At 63.2% G+C, this 18,295-nt stretch overlaps 1 protein-coding gene across 1 annotated transcript in view; it reads right to left on the bottom strand.

Moving 5' to 3' along the window:
* The window catches only part of LOC117643439 (DNA-directed RNA polymerases I, II, and III subunit RPABC3), a 42,519-nt gene that overhangs the window by 7,668 nt on the left and 16,556 nt on the right, over window positions 1-18,295 (bottom strand). The window contains exon 3 of the mRNA XM_034382349.1: window positions 5,430-5,610. Within this exon, the coding sequence (XP_034238240.1) occupies window positions 5,430-5,610 (181 nt within the window). The remainder of the gene's footprint in view (window positions 1-5,429; window positions 5,611-18,295) is intronic.

The raw sequence follows: 18,295 nt of genomic DNA, 5'->3' as shown, positions 1-18,295 counted from the left end.
TTGATTCTTCATGTCGTCTCCCAGAGGTCTCCAAGGGGATGGCTGCGAAGCGCGACCGGCAGAGAACTGAGATACCACCAGCTGTGTTCACTAATGTCAAATTCCAAGCGAACACAGGGGGCTCCCAGCCCTACGCCGGTCTCCTCGATGCAGGTGCTGCAGCAGACAGATGGGCTGGCGACGAAGTGATGCTGCATCATCTTGGCGTATTGGCGAAGCTGGGATTCCGACGTAGTACACAGACGACAGACCTCATAGTGCACACCGTGGACCGAGGGGGTATGCGCTCTCTGAACCTGTGTACCGACTATTACGCTACTACGCTCTATTACGCCACAAATTAATCGGAATTTAGCTAAAAACGGCCTAAAACACACCAAAATTAATAAAATTTTGACAATTTCGGCTATTACGCGACTATTACGCGTATTATTACGCAAGCTATTACAGATAGAGTGTACCGACTATTACGCGAGTGCATACCCCCTCGCCGTGGACCGTCCGTCTCGAAGATGATAAAACTGAAATAAGACTAGACTACCGTGGGAGAAAACGCTTTTTCATGCTTAATCACCCCGATCGAGTCACTTTCGACCCCCGGCATAAAAAGGACGGCTTTTCGACACCACTTATGACCAAGATCCCGGCGCCGGTTCCTTCCCGGTCGCTCGCACGGGGCGGGGCGGGGCGGGGCGAGACGCGGCACCATCTCGGCTCGTCCATATTGTCATTCACATCCGGCCGAAACCTTTGTCGCAGTGCAGAGCGGGCTTGCCGCCGCGCTTCGCGCTTCGCTTCAGCGCCGGCGAGTCGCTAAGGTCACGCGGCGAAGGCGAGGCGTGGCTCAGGGCGCGGAGGAGGGAGTTAGGCCCCAAGTTAGGGCCCCGCCGGCACACAGTGGGACAGAAGACCGGTGGAGGCGGCCAAAACTCTAGACGCGTTTTGAGCTCCAGAGTTGCTTAACAGGACTCGAAGCGAGCGTGTGACCCCACCAATAGATTCCTCGTTCGGAGAGCAATCCATTGGTGGGGTCACACGTTCCGTTCGAGTCCTGCATAGCGACTCTAGAGCTCAAACCGCGTCTAGAGTTTTGGCCGCCTCCGCCGGTCTTCTGGCCCACTGTGCGGCACCGCCACTCCACCCGAAAGGCCCTACTCCAGGCCCCGGCCGCGCTGCCGCTCGCAGTGCAGGTGCTGCCCCCTGGTGCCGGAGCGCCGCGTCCACACGCCGCGCCTCGGCGCAGCGACCGAGCAGCGGCAGGGTATCGGCGGAAATACTCCGCGCGACGCGGGCCGCGGCGACACCCCGCGCGCGGGAGCATTCGCGAAGCGCCACACAGTGGGCCAGAAGACAAGTGGAGGCGGCCAAAACTCTAGACGAGTTTTGAGCTCCAGCGTCGCTAAATGGGACTCGAACCGAACGTGTGACCCCACCAATGGATTCCTCGTTCGGAGAGCAATCCATTGATGGGGTCACACGTTCGGTTCGAGTTCCATTTAGCGACTCTGGAGCTCAAAACGCGTCTGGAGTTTTGGCCGCCTCCACCGGCTTCTGGCCCACTGTGGGCTGCACACTCGCGACACGGACAGGCCGCCTGACTCACGGGGCGGCCGACAACGAATCTGCATCAGGTACGTACACTCAAAGTAAATTTGCCTCTTCCAAACTCAATCTTCTTGATTCAAGAAATGTTTGCTCTGGTTGTAGACAATCTGCGGGGGGCGATCCTTCTCCTCCCTTTCCCTCCCAATTTCGTCTGCAAATCCAGAACGCTCGCGCCTCGCGCCATACCGCGCCACTTTTCCCTCGGCGTTCGAAAAACACGCTGTACGAGGAAGAGCGGTCTGGGCGGGGCTTAGCGGGGCCGGGGCCGCGCGCAGGAAACACAAGGCACACACACGGACACACACACACACACACACACACACACACACACACACACACACACACACACACACACAGACGCCGGGTCGCCGTGTCGTCGGGCGCTCGAGGCTCGTCGACAAAAGTCGGCGGGCATTCATTTTCCCACAGAGACACATTTCGCTGCCTGTCATGGAAATCCTCGCGACCAGCGCTGCCAGCCGAGCGAGAAAGAAACAGTACAGCCACACACCAAAAAAATTTGACGAAAGCCGTGTACAATCTGAGGGAAACATTTTCAGTCAGTTCCAGAGAGTGGACGCGAAATGAAATGACCCTCCACCTAGTTCAATGTTACGCTTTGCCGGGCACTCTGGTCCTTCTCCGAGGCAGGCCGTGGCAGACCGGGCTCGTTGAATCGGAATCGCGGCTCGTTCCACGAAGGCCCAATTCGCCACTGACCTCTCCCACTGCCCGCACCGAGGCCTGCACCGGACCGGGGCACCTTACGCGCCTATCCCGCCTGTGGGAAGCTGGTTAACCACGTGCCCGGCGCAGCCATGCGGTTGGCGGCGTCAGCGCCACACAGTGGGCCAGAAGCCGGTGGAGGCGGCCAAAACTCTAGACGCGTTTTGAGCTCCAGAGTCGCTAAATGGGACTCGAACCGGACGTGTGACCCCACCAATCGATTGCTCTTCGAACGAGGAATCCATTGGTGGGGTCACACGTTCGGTTCGAGTCCCATTTAGCGACTTTGGAGCTCAAAACGCGTCCTGAGTTTTGGCCGCCTCCACCGGCTTCTGGCCCACCGTGCAGCGCCACACCCCCGCCACGCTCTGCCCCTCGGCCGCAGGAGCGATTTAAGCCACACGGATTGGTGTGGGGAGGGAGGCCATGACGTCAGCACGGCGCTTGCAGTGCACACACACGCCTCCGCGTAGGCAGCCAGCACGACGAACCGAGCCGAGCGAGATCGAGGAATAAGAGGAACTACTCCGCCGAGCTCGCCTGGCGCCGAGATGACCCGCAACCCTCTCCACGTGCGCGCAGCGCGCAGCCAACCCTCCCCGCCGCCACCGGCCCCCACCCCGCCGCCCCGCCGCCCCGCCCGGCCCACTGACGTGGCGCGGTGACGTCACGCCCAGCCACACGCACTAAAACGCCTAGAACGCAGCGGCGTCGCCACGGCAACGCCACGACCACAGCTCAGCATGCAGCGGCATTTTTTTTCGTCAGGTTGGCCCTGCTGGGGTGACGTCAGCGGCGTGGCGGCGAGGGCGGCGACGTCGCCGTCCAGCACCAGGACGCCGTCGTCGTCGCCGTGCCCCGCGGACGGCAGCCCAGGCGTCACCTTGGGCTTGGGGGGCGAGGGGGCCGGGGGGTCGCGCCGACGCCTTCCCGAGCAAGGCCTCAGGACCGCGGCGGGCTCGTTCCGAGAAGTGCTTTGTCGCTCTGTCTCTCTCGCACCCCAGCGGGCCGGCCGTCGAGTGCGGGCGAGAGAGAGCGACGAAAGCACTGCGGCGGGCCAGACGGGAAGTTTGGTGGCGACGGCGCCAAGGCCTGCCAAGGCCCGTCGCGGTGCATTTCGTTCGTTCGGCCGGGTCAGGGCGTCCGTCGGGCCGTCAGCAGACTGATTCCGAGAGTCGTTTTCGCCGCTCTGTCTCTCTCGCACTCATGGGGCGTCCCGTATAGGTGCGAGAGAGGCAGAGCGACGAAAACGACTCTCGGAATCAGTGTACAGGGCGAGGGCGTCCACACCAAGACGGCCGGACTCGACACACCGAGACCGAGAGCAAACGGACCCTCCGCCAAACACGGGGGGACCCTCCCCGAACAGGTGAAGAGGGACACCGCGCGAACCTTCCAATAAACAGAGGCGCGTTTCTCGCCGGGATCCAAATTCATATCATCCCCCACGGAGGCCCGGGCAAAAGAAAGAGACAAAAAGAAAAAGAAACACAAAGAAAAAGACGCGGGCCCGCCGGCCGCGCGCTCGCAGCTCGCAAAACAAAGACACGGCAAGGTGCGGCGTTACGCGTTCTCCCTCTCTGTCCCTCCCCCTCTCACCCGCACCGCTCCCGTGTGGCGGAGTGAGAGGGAAGGAAGACTGGACGAGGATGAGTGGCGCAAAACCTGACCAGCCGTGGTAACGACCTGGGCCTCCACCCACGCCGTGATTGTGGCCACACCTGCCTGCCTGGCTGCCTGCCTGCCTGCCTGGCCGCGTCGCGCCGCCGCACAGTGGGCCAGAAGACCAGTGGAGGCGGCCAAAACTCTAGACGCGTTTTGGGCTGCAGAGTTGCTAAATGGGACTCGAACCGAACGTGTGACCCCACCAATGGATTGCTCTCCGAACGAGGAATCCATTGGTAGGGTCACATGTTCGGTTCGAATCCTGTTTAGCGACTCTGGAGCTCAAGACGCGTCTAGAGTTTTGGCCGCCTCCACCGGTCTTCTGGCCCACTGTGCGCCGGACGCCCTTGCAGGCACAGCAGCGCGTCGTTAGTCGGAACGGCGGCCCAAAATTAAACGAACGAGCAGAGCAAGGCCCTATCGGGCTTTTGGGAAAGTCCCCGTCGCTGCGGCTGAGTCAGAGGCTGCGCATAGTCACTGGCATTTCCTTCCACGTGCGAGGCGAGAGGGAGAAAGCAGACGCGAGGGGTCGTCGGAGCGTGGGTCTTGGGGGACTCGGAGGGGAGCGCGCCCCCTCGGCCCTCGGCACGAGGCGTCTCCCCCAAGAAGGCCACCCTCCTCGTCTCGCCCAGGGTCGCGTTCCGGCGGCAGAGCTAGGGTTCGCGCCGGTCCAAGGCCGCGCGCCGGAGACGCCGAAGCAGTCCGCGCGCCACAACGGCACACGATACTTTGCTCGGCAGGAGTGGCCAAAGTAAATGACCTCGCCCCCCCCCCCTCCGCGTTCACGGCTGTGTCGGTCAAATCAGACGAACTGTCATGTCATCCGTCTGGTTGTCTGACCGTCCGTCCGTCCGTCCGCCCGTCCGCCCTGCCGCCGGTGTGGCCGTGCCCTGACCAGCGCGTCAGATGCACAGGGCCTCTCGCACAAAGGACACATCAAGCGCACGGGGTCGGCGAACGCTGCAAACGCTCCGAACGCGCAATGCCAATGTCATGTGGCGTCTCATCCATCACCGTCGGAAGGTGCGGTGGGGAGGGGGGGGGGAGAGGGGGGAGTCGAAAATAAAAAGGAGGCCGGAAAGGAGCCGCCGCCGTGTTGCAGAGAGCACAAAGAAGGGGTGCAGGGCGATTCGCTTTTCGAGAAGCGGATCCGAGCCAATTTGTCGGTGCGTCGTCCTGATGAGTCACCCCGCCCCGCCCCGCCCCGCCCCGCCCCGCCCCGCTCACTCAGGCACGACGGCCCAGGGGAGGGGGAGAGGAGGCTGATAAGACCGTGGTGCTAATCCACCACCACCTTGTACACGACGGCGGCGACCCCGACGGCATCAACGCAAACCGAGCGGAAAGAGACAATAAACGAAGCAACCCCGCGCGCCGGACGAAAAATAAAAATAAACCGCAGAGAGAGAGAGAGGGAGACCAAAGATACTCACAGTCGGGAGGAAGGCTCCTGAGACGAGTCGTCGCCCTCGATGCGGTACACCTTGCCGTACATGACGTACTCGAAGCTGGACGCGCGCCCCGAGTCCATCGACTCCTGGGGGTTGTACTCGCCGCTGTCCGGGTAGCCGTCCTCACGGAGGGTCGTGGCCAGCACCAGCCGGAACTTGTCGCCTGCAACACAACAAAAACAACCACGGTCAGTCTCGCCGTCTCCGTCTCGTCTCCCGCTGCACTGCACCGGGCACTGCACCGGGCACTGCACTGCTGCACTACTACACCGACCGCCGTGCTGGATAGGCAACCCGCACGCAGGGCTGGCGGCGTGGTGCCTATCCGCCATTACCATTACCATTAAGGGCTAGACCACACATGATCGTATGCCATTTCGGGCCCGACACATACCCGCCTGCACTGCAAAACGAGACATGGCCGTCCTTACTAAGGTGACACTTTTTCCCGGCGGAGAAGAACCTCAAGCGGCTACGACTCCCACTCGCAGTATGGCCAGTCAGGGTGAAGGAGTACATCCCCCCCGAGGGGGTGATGCAGGCCTCCACCCCGGAACAGCCCCTGCGAGCGCAACCGGTTCCAGTGCCCCCCTGCTTCGTCCCCTTATCGGGCGCTCCGCCCCGCCAGCACCGCCACCACCGCCAGCACCAGCACTGCCAGACGGCCGGCCGCCGCACAGTGGGCCAGAAGACCGGTGGAGGCGGACGAAACTCTATACCCGCTTTGAGCTCCAGAGTCCCTAAATAGGACTCGAACTGAACGTGTAACCCCACCAATGGATTGCTCTCCGAACGAGGAATCCATTGGTGGGGTCACACGTTCAATTCGAGCCTCATTTAGCGACTCTGGAGCTCAAAACGCGTCCAGAGCTTTGGCCGCTTCCACCGGCCTTCTGGCCCACTGTGCGCCGCCGCCATCGCGCGCCGCGGGGCAGGGCCAGTCAGGGCCGCCGGGCAGCAACACGACGACCAAAGCCACCAGCAGCAGCAACAACAACAACAACAACAACAACAACAACAACAAGAGCAAAACGGATTCACCACATCACATCGGTGGACATTGACTAAGAGCTCCGGCCGGCCCACTCAAGGCGACGACTAATTCGGGGGGGGGGGGGGAAATTACCCATAATGAGCACGGCGCTGCGAAGCCGCGAAGCTCTCCGCATTTCCCACTAATAAATAGCGCCGGGGGAGGCGGCATGTGGACCGAACACGACCGACCCGAAAAAACGACGATAACACCAACAACAAAATGGTTATTATTTATTTTTCTAGTGCGGCGGCACACAGTTCGACAAGCACCTTTGCGGGTTCCGCCCCCCTGAAGAGGGACTCGTTCCGGGGCCCGGAGCTGCTTCGCGGCCGCGCCGCCAGAGCGCGCCCACGGTGATAAGGACGTCGCCAGACGCCGCTATCGTGCGGGCGTGGCGGGGCGGGGCGGGGCGGGGCGGGGCGGGGCGGGGCGAGGCGGGGCGGGGCGGGGCGGGGCGCAGCCTGGCCGGCCGGTGCAGTAAGCGCCGAGATAAAACGGCGAGGGCGCAGCGCGGCCAAACAACACACTGGCGGACAGCACGGCGCAGCACGGCGCAGCGCGCACAAGCCATAGCCCACAACACGAGAGCAGCTAGGCTGGTGGATGAACCGGGGGTGGGGGTCGCTTTGCCTTGCCTCGCTGCCTCGCTTTGCATCCCAGCCACCTCTCTAATGGGATCGACGGATGGGACGGGATGGCCCGCCAACAGCCCCCACCTGTATTCCCTCCCGGCCAAGGCGAAGCACTGCCTGTCTCTCCTCCGCCAGAGAGATCTAGTTCTGGCGGTGGCGGCCGCCAGGCCCGCGGCATCGGGACGACGGCGCCCGGAGGTAACGAACGGACGGACACGCCAGGCTTCATCGGGGAGGGCAAAGGTCGAGTGGCCGGGTGATGAGTGGCGGCACGGCTCGGGTCGCCGTCGGGGACGCCGTCGGGGACGTACACGGCGGCGGCCTCCTGGCAGGCGTTGCTGGTACAGCGTGAGGCGCGAACCAGGTGGCGACTCGATTTGTCATACCACTCTTTGACCGGCTTATCGCCGGCCGCGCTGGGTCACCACCACCATTGCAGGAGCGTGCTGCTCCCTGCCGCTCCGCGTGGCTACGCCGCTGCCGCCGCGGGCTGGCCTGGGATCGGCCCGGGCTCCGCGCTCCGCGGTCTGGATGAGTACAAAGGCCCCCGCGCGGCCCCCACCCCGCGCTCAGCTTGGGCCCCCCGCCCCGCGGCCCGCGCCTCCAAAATCCTTTGCGCGGCCACAAGCCTAGCCAAGGTCAGTTCCCGACGCAGCGCCGCCGCTCTCCGCCACGCCCGCCTGATTGATGTGCGGGAGGCGCTCTGTCTCTCTCGCACCCCCGCGGCGTGCCCGCGTGCCTCATGAGTGCGAGGGAGACAGATGGCAGCAAGGGCGGAATGAGTCACCAGAGGGCTTTCCAGGGAAGTGACGCGCCGCAGCGGGGGCAGGGAGGGAAGCAGTCAGGCAGTCAGGCAGGCAGGCGCTCGCTGCACAGTGGGCCAGAAACCGGCGGAGGCGGCCAAAATTCTAGACGCGTTTTTAGCTCCAGAGCCGCTAAATGGCACTCGAACCGACCGTGTGACCCCACCAATGGATTGCTCTCCGGACGAGGAATCCATTGGTGGGGTCACACGTTCGGTTCGAGTCCTGTTTAGCGCCTCTGGAGCTCAAAACGCGTCTAGAATTTTGTCCGCCTCCGTCGGTTCCTGGCCCACTGTGCGCTGCTGCTGCTCCAGTTCGGAACCAATCCGAAACCGCCAGAGTCGCACGACGGTCCCGTCGGTTCGCTCACCGAGTCGAAAATGATTACTCAGGCACCCCCCGCGGTGCCGTCCCGGCCGTCCCGAGTGCACAGACTGCCGTGCGAGAGGGAAGGTGGGTGAGTGAGTGAGTCGAGTGTGTTGACACGCGAAAAACTCCCGCGCGCCTGACGGCCTGACGCAGAACCTCATCAGTCGGATGGACTTCGTCAAGAGATTATCCCGCATCAGCGCAGAGCACTCCACCACCCTGCGTCGCCCCGCGTCGCCCTGCGTGCAGAGCGACACTCACTAACTCACACGGGCGCACTCCACTCGATAACGAAGGGCCGAAAGAGCGTCACAAAGGACTTCCCTGGACGCGGCCAGTGCTGGCCGTGGCGCTGCTCGCCGCGGACCGACCCAACCAGCGGCCGAGCGGGCCGCGCCGCGCCGAGGCGGGCTAGGTAGGAAACGCCAAGGAAAAAGGCCGGGGCGTAATTTTTGCAGGTGAGCTCGCTGCCTGCTGTGATGGCTGGGACCGACCCAAGGCCGCGGCAGTTAGCGACTGGGGCCGGGGCCGCCGGGCCGCCGGGCCGGGCCGGCGCGTTCGGCAGTGCGAGTTTGGCAGTGCCCTGGCAGTGCCCTGGCAGTGCCCCGCTTGGCCCGGCAGGCAGAGACGGCCAGGCCTGGCCGGGCCGCCACCACACTGACAGCGGCTTGCCATAACGCCGCCGTGACGCCGCCACACTGCAGCACTATCGTCGCTCCATCCCGCAACGGGTGCGACAGAGACGGAGCGACGAGAGCGCTTTTCGGAAGGATCAGCCTCGCAGGTGGCGGCCACGTCGTCTGGGCATCCTGAAGGGAAAACCGACGTCTCCGACGGGGCGGCCACGGCGGCAGCGGCGCACAGTGGGCCAGAAAACCGGTGGAGGTGGCCAAAACTCTAGACGCGTCTTGAGCTCCAGAATCACTAAACAGGCCTCGAACCGAACGTGTGACCCCACCAATGGATTCCTCGTTCGGAGAGCAATCCATTGGTGGGGTCATACGTTCGGTTCGAGTCCCATTTAGCAACTCTGCAGCCCAAAACGCGTTTAGAGTTTTGGCCGCCTCCACTGGTCTTCTGGCCCACTGTGCGGCGGCAGTTTGCCGAGAGATACAGGAAAAAGCCGCGGCCAAGATCGCCGACTGTCCGATCCCGTTGGCGACGCGAGCGCCTGCCTTCGTTTACACGACGAGGATGGCAGCGCGGCCACGTCACACGGGCGCGACGCGCACCGCCGCGTCACCCGCTAAATTTAAAATCGGCACGAAGAGGAGCAAAGAGAGAGCGTCAGTCACACTCACACACACATGCACACACGGAGAGGACGAGGGCGGGGGAGTCCCCCCCCCCCCTTCCCCCGGCCGCACTGTGTTTATAAACCGCACAAACAGCCCCTCGAAGAACACGTGCTCTAATAAAGCCATTCCGACGATGGCACGCCGCGCGAGGCAATTCCGATGCCGAAAAAAAGGGGCCGCGACACGCGACGGCAGGGGAAGCAAGCCAGCGCATCGGAGCAGCAGCAACAGCGGGCCGTCCGTCCCGTCGGGCCGTCCTGGTCGCTGGGCGGTCGCGACGCGACGCCAGGCTCGCGCGTCACCGCCAGCGCCAGCGTGCGGCAGCGTCGGCTGAGTGCACGCGGGGCGAAGGTTGGGCGGTTCAGCTCGCTGACACACACACACACACGCACACACACACACACACACACACACACACACTCACACACACACACTCACACCTGGACCAGGCCGGAGGGACGGCCCTTCGCGCGGCCCTTACCTCACGCAACAGGCTGGTGACGTCATCCGAGAGGGCCCGGGCCGGCAGGGCCGGCAGGGCCAGGGTCGCGGTCCATGTTAGCCATCAAGACACTCATCTCCATACGGCGGGACGACGGACGCGCACACACCAAAAGCAAGCGCGGCGAACACGGCGGCGGGCTGTGTCGAGACTGGCAGCCGCGGCACCTAGCCGCCGCGCCCCGCCCCGCCCCGCCCCGCCTCGCCAGATTCGCGACTTGCCGCGCATGCCCATGCGGTCCCCACGCCGCGGCGGGGCGCGGCGGGGCGGGGCGGGGCGGGGCGGGGCGGGGCGGGGCGCGGCGGGGCGGGGCCCGGCCGGCGCACAGCACGGCACACAGACAGCCCGGCACTCCGCCGGCACTCGGGCCGCCACCACCTTGACATTGGCAATCACAAGGAAAAGGAGGCGTTACGAAACGACCACGTGACAACGTGACACCGGCCGAGATCCAGGGGACTGCCGACCGGGCCAGCGTCCCGGACGGTCCCGGAGCCCGCCCGCCCGCCCGCGCGTCAGACCGCCGTGAAGAGGGACTTCTTCTGCATCTCCGCCGGTCCGTTTCTACGAAACGGCGCCGAGCACAGAGCGACTCCGTTCCGGGACGTAGTTTCCGATCTGCCATGCACCGTGCGCGGACGGCAACGCGGGTCGTTTCCGAGTGAGGCGAAGACTAGTCGGATTGAAGTGAACAACGGTCCACTCGCAAACCAAGCGGCCGCTTGCCAAATGAAAGCGAGCCAGAGCAGGTTACTCCAAATCAGAGAGTACACTGTTGCCCGGCCATCGGTAAGCCGCCACGGTCACGGGATGGTCGCACCGCGCCGTCCAACTCCGCACCTCCGTTTCTACGTGCCCATAAACGCTCGCCATTCGAGGACCTAAAATCGAGCACTTGGTCGCGGGCGGCAAGGAAGGTCCCCGAACGCGCACGACACCAGCGCGGAAGGAGCTTCCTTTCAGCATGGTGACCACCAAGCCCTCCAGCAAAAAGCTTCCGCCGTTTTTATAACTTCCCGTACCAAATTTGTCAACTCTGTTGGTGAAATATGTTTTAATTTTTTTTGCGAGTCGTGCGGCGGGCGCTAGAAGCCAGCCAGCCAGCCAGGGCCACGAGCGAGTGGCCGCGAAGCACCGCGAAGCTGCGGGCCTGCCTACGCCAAGGACGCGGTGCTGCGGCGCGGCGGCGCGCTCGGCCCAGGCTCGGCCCATCCTAGCCGCTTCCGCCTGGCTTGGCCCGGCGCGGCGCGGCGCGGCCCGGATCGGCTTTTGACCCCCGCCAAGGACCACAGCGCGAGCATGGCCAGAGCACGGCCCGAGCCGGCCAGGTGGGGCCAGGCCTGAGGCCAGGCAGGGCCGGACCTCTCGGACGGACAGCGCAGCAGCGCACCGCGCTCCGCCGTGTCGCGTGGCGCCGTGTGGCTGCACAGCCTTAACAAGCGGCCGGTCCTCGAGTTACACGCGCGGGCACCTTGAACAAGGGCAGCGCACAGTGGGCCAGAAACCGGCGGAGGCGGCCAAAATTCTAGACGCGTTTTGAGCTCCCGAGTCGCTAAACAGGACTCGAACCGAACGTGTGACCCCACCAATGGATTCCTCGTCCGGGGTGCAACCCATTGGTGGGGTCACACGGTCGGTTCGAGTTCCATTTAGCGACTCTGGAGCTCAAAATGCGTCTAGAATTTTGGCCGCCTCCACCGGTTTCTGGCCCACTGTGCAGCGCCAGGGCAGCACCAGGGCAGCGCCACCGTCGTCTCGTCGCTCTGTCTCTCTCGCACCCCTACGGGCCTTACGGGACGCCCCGCGAGTGCGACAGAGACAGAGCGACCACTCTTGAGGCTGGTGATGGCGGGGGACTTCAGCGCACGGCGAGGCGCACGCAGACACCCCGCCGCGATCCGTGGAACGCGCCTCGCGGTGAGGGTGGGGACTCTTCCAGGAAGCCTCCCCGCCCTGGGTGCCCGGGGCGGCCAGAGAGACAAAGACAGAGGAGGTCGAAAAACAGAAACAAAAACAACAAAAGCGGGGGTCATTCCCCGGGGCGCGCTGCGCAAGTGGCGAACCCCCGGTGCAACCGCTCGCCAAACAAACACACGCATACATTCTCTCTCTCTCTCTCTCTCTCTCTCTCTCTCTCTCTCTCCTCTCTCTCTCTCTCTCTTCTCTCTCTCTTCTCTCTCTCTCTCTCTCTCTCTCTCTCTCTCTCTCTCTCTCTCTCTCTCTCTCTCTCTCTCTCTCTCTCTCTCTCTCTCTCTCTCACACACACACACACACACGAGATCGAGCGCATCGGCTGCACGCAGCAAGCAGGCGCCAGGCGCGCCGGGCACACAGGGCCCTCTGTGTTGAGCCCGCAGGCCGCGCAGGACCGCAGCGCGCAGTGAGCCTTGATAAGGGAGGTGCACGCAAAAAAATAAATCGACTCAGAGCTAAAAAGTTAGCACCAGTGCTAATTTATCTAGCTGTGTACGCTCAGCTAAATTTTTAGCTACACAGCTAAAAATTATTAGCTGGGTAAATTTAGCTCTGGTGAAAACGGAGATTAGTTAAATTGAAAATAACTGTAACGGCAATCGCATTGTGGTAATCTTCATGATGAGGATAAATATTAGAAGGCGCGGGGACATCTGTCTACGACGGACCAGTCGCCCTGAGGTGTGACTCTCCTCCGGAACAGTCTTGTCTCAAGAGACTTCAAAAATTGCTGACCATGGGAGTTGACACGGAGCGATTTCGAGGAGCATCCGTTCCCCGACTAACCCTTCTCTCACTGCTAGCCATCAGCGCGAGCGAAGCACCACGGAACGAACGTAGCCTTGCCCTATCTCCTAAACATTTTTGCTGCATTGTAAAATCCCATTTTGTAGTCATTGATTAGCACTGCAGCAAACTGAAGTAGCCGAATCCTCCAAAAATATAAGTTCCGGGACAGCCGACCTCCGGCAGACCCTCAACTAAAGTAGCAGCGCTACTCAGCAGAGGTCGCTAGCAGAGTTACAATTTTTTTAGCTGTGGTGCTAAAAAATGCCAAGTAAGAAATTTAGCTCTGGACTGACTTTTATTTTTTTGCGTGTGGGGCGGTTTCCTGATAAGGGGCCGAAGCGGTACTACTATTGGGGCGGCCTACTATTGGGACATCTCCGAAATTTTGCAGTGACTTTTCGGTTTCTATACACTAGAGCGTGATGGGGAAGCACGTTCTTTTTATGAAGGCCGCCTTGCACGACGAGGGGCACGTCCTGCAGGCGTCGTGTCCGACGCTCTCGCTTTCGCTCGGGCTGGTTCCACGACCACGCTGACGTCGTCTATCAGTGTAGCGCACCGCCACCCCGAGCGAAGCCACGCGTGTTCCACTCCACTGCCTTGGAAGCCATTTGCGCACACAACAGCGAACTCATTTCAGACGTCTTCCAAGTCGCCGCTCGCCTGGCAGTGCAGGACGGTTCGGGAGGCCCCCTTCTCCGCGGATCCCAGCGAGTCTAAGCGGGCAGGGCCGGGCCGGGCCGGGCGGCGCGCCGAGCTCGCGAACCCCGTGACGTCATGGCATCTGGTTCCCATAAACTACGGGCCAAAAATCGACTGGGAGAACGGCCGAAACGGGGGGACGACGCCGTAGCGGACGCCGTTCTGGAGGTCCGAGGGTCGCTAGAGGGGTCATCTAGGAGTCCGCTCGGCGCGGCGGCGAAGCGCGGCGACGCGAGTGGGCGGGGACGGTGCCTCGGCGTGGAAACGTTTCAACTTGAACCTCGTCAAAGAAACGTTAGGTAATCTGAAAATTTATGCCGCCTCGCCGCAAAGTCTCCGCCGCGCGCGGAAAGATAACAGGAACCCGCACTGCATCGTTATCCCGTCGCCTCGCCCGGCCAGACCCGCCAGCTTCTTTTTGGCAGCGTCCGGCCCAGTTTGGTGTGGCGTTTCATGAGTCACGTAAGCGGAGCCGCCGCGGGGCGGGGCGGGGCGGGGCGGGGCGGGGCGGGCGAGGCGAGGCGGGGCGAGGCGGGGCGGGCCGCACACGTGCCACACCATCACACCTGCACCCGCGTGCGTCGCCACGCGACACAGCGCGGCACGTTGCGTCAGGTTCTATGATCAAACATCAAAGGCAGGAACAACACCAGAACCGCTGTGCGCTGTGCGGTTCGGTCCGGTTCCGGCGGCCTCCTGGTCTCCTGGAGCCGGCCAGCCTGCGAGAGACGGGGTGGGCCGGCCCGCCGAACAGGGGCGGCTCGGGTGGCGGCCTACCCCGGCCATGACAGGGGCTCTGCGCCACGCGCAGCCCAGCGCAGCCCTGCGGCGGCTAAGGGCGGCCGCTCCCTGCAGGACGGAGGGAGGGGGAACGAACAGAGCCGGTGGCGCGGTTCGAACCCGGCCTGGCAACACCACGGCTAGATAACCGATCGAACAACGTGTCGAAGAGCCGAAACGCGACCACGGCATTAAAAGAGGTGCACGCCGAATAAAATGAACGCGGAGATAGTTCGGTTATACAGTACTTTCATTTTCTCATCAAGTGGCAGAGTGGAGAGATAGAGGGGAACTGACATCGGCCGCTATTCCTGGACGTGTTCCCGCAGGGTCCCCTTAAAAAAGCATAGAGCGCTGCATTCTGGGTTCCAGGATTGCGCTCCAGCTCCAGCGCGGGGATGCGGCAGCGCGGCGGCCATCGAACCGGCACGACGGCCAACGCGGACAACGAAGCCACTCGACAGCCGTTCGGCCGAATGCACCCAGCCAGCCAGCCCAGAGAGGAATAAAGGAGCGAAAAAATTAATGATGCCCCGCCCCGCACAGCTCTGCACAGCTCTGCACAGCTCTGCACTCGGTGCGAGCGAGACGCCGACGGCAGAATCACGACCCGCCCGCCGGCGGGGCCGCGCCAATGCTAACGATGACGAGACGAGTGCAACCGAGAGCAACTTTTCCTCCGTTTCCGAAGAGCAAACTTCACCGCCATTTGGGCGGCCGGCCGTCTCGTTTATTTGGGAGCGAACGCCGAGGCAGCGGCGGCAGCAGGTCCGGCACCGCACAGTGGGCCAGAATACCGGCGGAGGCGGACACTCTAGAAGCGTCTTGAGCTCCAGAGTCGCTAAATGGAACTCGAACCGAACGTGTGACCCCACCAATGGATTGCTCTCCGAACAAGAAATCCATTGGTGGGGGTCACACGCTCGGTTCGAGTCCTGTTTAGCCACTGTGGAGCTCAAAACGAGACCAGAGTTTTGACCGCCTCCACCGGTCTTCTGGCCCACTGTGCACCGCCAGGCCGCGCGCTCTCGACACCGCCACGCCAACACTGAGAATGAAAGAGTCACCACCATCGCCCTTTTATTGGGTAACGCACGCACCGTTGCCCAAATTTGGGTGACGAGCCCGCGGTGACCAAATTTTGGGCAGTCATAAAATCGTCGCCCAAATTTGGGCAACGCCGTCGGCGACGCCGTGAAGTCCCCGATGACGCTCTTCCGGGGCCACCACGATGACCCAATGTGGCGTTGAGGCCTCCGGTCATCGTGGTGGCCCCGGAAGGACGCCATCGGGAACCTCACGGCGTCGCCGACGACGTTACCCAAATTTGGGCGACCAAACGCCTGTTACCAAATTTCGGGTGATGAATTTTTCGTCACCAAAATTTGGGCAGCGAAGTTGCATCACCCATTTAAAGGGTGATGGTGGTGACCAATTCATTCTCAGTGAAATTACGGCCTGCCTGCAGACTCACTCCGAAGAGCCTCTCTGTCTCACTCGCACTCGGAGGGCGTCCCGCAGGCCACAGGGGGTGCGAGAGAGAGAGAGAGAGAGAGAGAGAGAGAGAGAGAGAGAGAGAGAGAGAGAGAGAGAGAGAGAGAGAGAGAGAGAGAGAGAGAGAGAGAGAGAGAGAGAGAGAGACGCGCCGAATCGCTCGGCGGGCGCAGGCCGAGAGCAGGCCGTGCCGAGCGCTGTGACGAGCGCTCCGAAAATGGCGATTCGCGGCGAATTGCACCCAAGGCCGTCGCGAGTGCACACACAAGGAGAAGGAGCGCCCACACTCGCAGCGCAGCCACACTCGCTCGCACGCACGGACACACGCACACACACACACCGACAAACGGACCGGCGGCAATTAAGTGGGTCACCCTAGCGAACCATTATGATAAGGCGCCCGCCGCCGCGATCGCAAGCCTGGGGCACTAGAGACAACAACAACACCACACGGCAAGCCTGGGGCACTAGAGACAACAACAACAACAACAACAACACGGCAAGCCAGCGACAACAACGACAACAAGGCAGACGGTGCAAGTGACGTTGGCGTGACAGCCGCCGGGCCGGGCTGGCTGGGCCCCGCCATGGCCCCGCAGTGCCCCGTGCCAGCCAGCCCCCCCCCCCCTCCGGGGCCGCGGCGATGCGCACAGACTTGGGGGCGGCTGCGGGGCTGCTGCGGCAGGGGCGCGCTGCAGGCAAGGTGCAGTCGGGGAATCGATAGACAGACCGGAGCCGCCGAGCCCCGTCACCTGCACCGGGTCGGAGGGTCGCCGCCGAAGGACATCCGAGGACGGCAGTGCCTCGACCGAAAAGCGGCGACGTGACGCGTGCGCGAAAAAGTAAAAACCTTATTTACAGATTACGGCGCCTGCAGTGTCGCTGCGGTAAGGCGCGGGGCGCGCGGGGCGGGAGGAGAGGGGGCGGGGGAGGGAGGCGGCCGGGAGGTGGGAGGGGCGCGCTCGCTACTCTGCTGCCCGCACCGCCGCGCTGCCCCCTCCACCCGCTAAGCCTAACCTTGCGTCGTGGCACGGCGAGCATGACCTTGGCAGTGACATTGGGCCCCCGCCCCGCCTGGCCCCGCCTCCGCGGCCCGCGGACCTCCTACTCCTTCACTTGGTTCAGTCCCCCCTTGCCCCTGCCCCGCCCCTGCCCCGCCAAACTGCCTTTGCCAGAGGCCTGGCCCGCCAGTGTGTACACAAACCGCACAGCGTGCTCGCGAACGCCAAACGACAGGCCCGGCGCACGCCACGGCCGCATGGCGCATGGCCGCATGGCGCCGAGGAGCGCGTCAGCTGGCGACGCGACGCGACGCCGACCTAGCCGACGCCGCCCCGGAAGGCCGGAAGCTCGGCCAGCGCGCCAAATTCGAAAAGCCGAAAGGCCGCGCCGCCGAAGAGCCGAGAAGCGCCCGATTATGTCATTCGGAGCCGAAATACAAGCAGGCTGACAAACGACCCGGGCACTCGGGGCGGCCGGGCGGGGCGGGGGGTGACGAGACAGCGGGCAGGCCAGGCAGGCCAGGCAGGGGTAGTCGGGTCGATACGGCTACTCCATGACGTCACGCAGCGCGCCCACGCGCCCACGTCGTCGGTACGCCGCTCGCCTTCTCGCCCTCCGATCGCCCAGAGGCTCCATTGTTTACTCGTGCAGCACAGCGGTCCGCGGTTCAAACACTCTGTCTTCCTCGCCCTTCAAGGGCGGCGCGGACGCGGAGGGCCGAGCCAAGGGCCGGGCCGGGTCAAGGGGCGCTCGACGGGCACGTCGAGGGCGGCACGACAGTCCAGCGGGGCGGCGCGCGGACGGACGGCCTTCGGACGGCCTTTCGATATATCGATCAGGTTCATGGCGGCGATCGGCGGGACCGACCAGGGCAGACCAGCAGACTGATTCCGAGAGTCGTTTTCGTCGCTCTGTCTCTCTCGCACTCATACGGGACGACCCATGAGTGCGAGAGAGACAGAGCGACGAAACCGACCCATTCGGAATCAGTCTGCAGGGCGAGCAGCAGGCTGCTGCTGAGCGGCGCGTTGCTGTCTCTCTCGCACTCACGGGGCGGGCCGCAAGGCCGAGGGGGCGCGAGAGAGACAGAGCGACGACGGACTGCAGAGTGAGGGCGAGGGTGACACGGGCTGCGGCCAGACATGCCGCCCACCGAGGGGGTAAACACTTCAAGAAATCGTGTACAGACTACTCGGTATTACGCTGTATTACGGAGGTATTACACGTGTATTACGGCCTTAAAATGCAAAAATTGGGCACATTTGACCCGAAAAAGGTATTGCGACCACGTGTATTACGCGTAATACACGGTTTTTGTGTACAGGGTATTACGCGAGTGGTTACCCCCTCGCCGCCCACAGTGTCACTGAAAACAAGTGGAACGAAATGCTGCAGCCTGCAGCCCGCGGTGGACTAGTGCTGACTAGTGCCGCGGGCCCCGTTACGTAAACAGCAAAACCCGGGCGT

This window comes from Thrips palmi, unplaced genomic scaffold (genome assembly GCF_012932325.1).
Source record: "Thrips palmi isolate BJ-2018 unplaced genomic scaffold, TpBJ-2018v1 HiC_scaffold_17, whole genome shotgun sequence".
NCBI lineage: Eukaryota > Metazoa > Arthropoda > Insecta > Thysanoptera > Thripidae > Thrips > Thrips palmi.
Note: the sequence above shows the minus strand (reverse complement) of the source record. Positions and strands in the feature narration are given on the sequence as shown.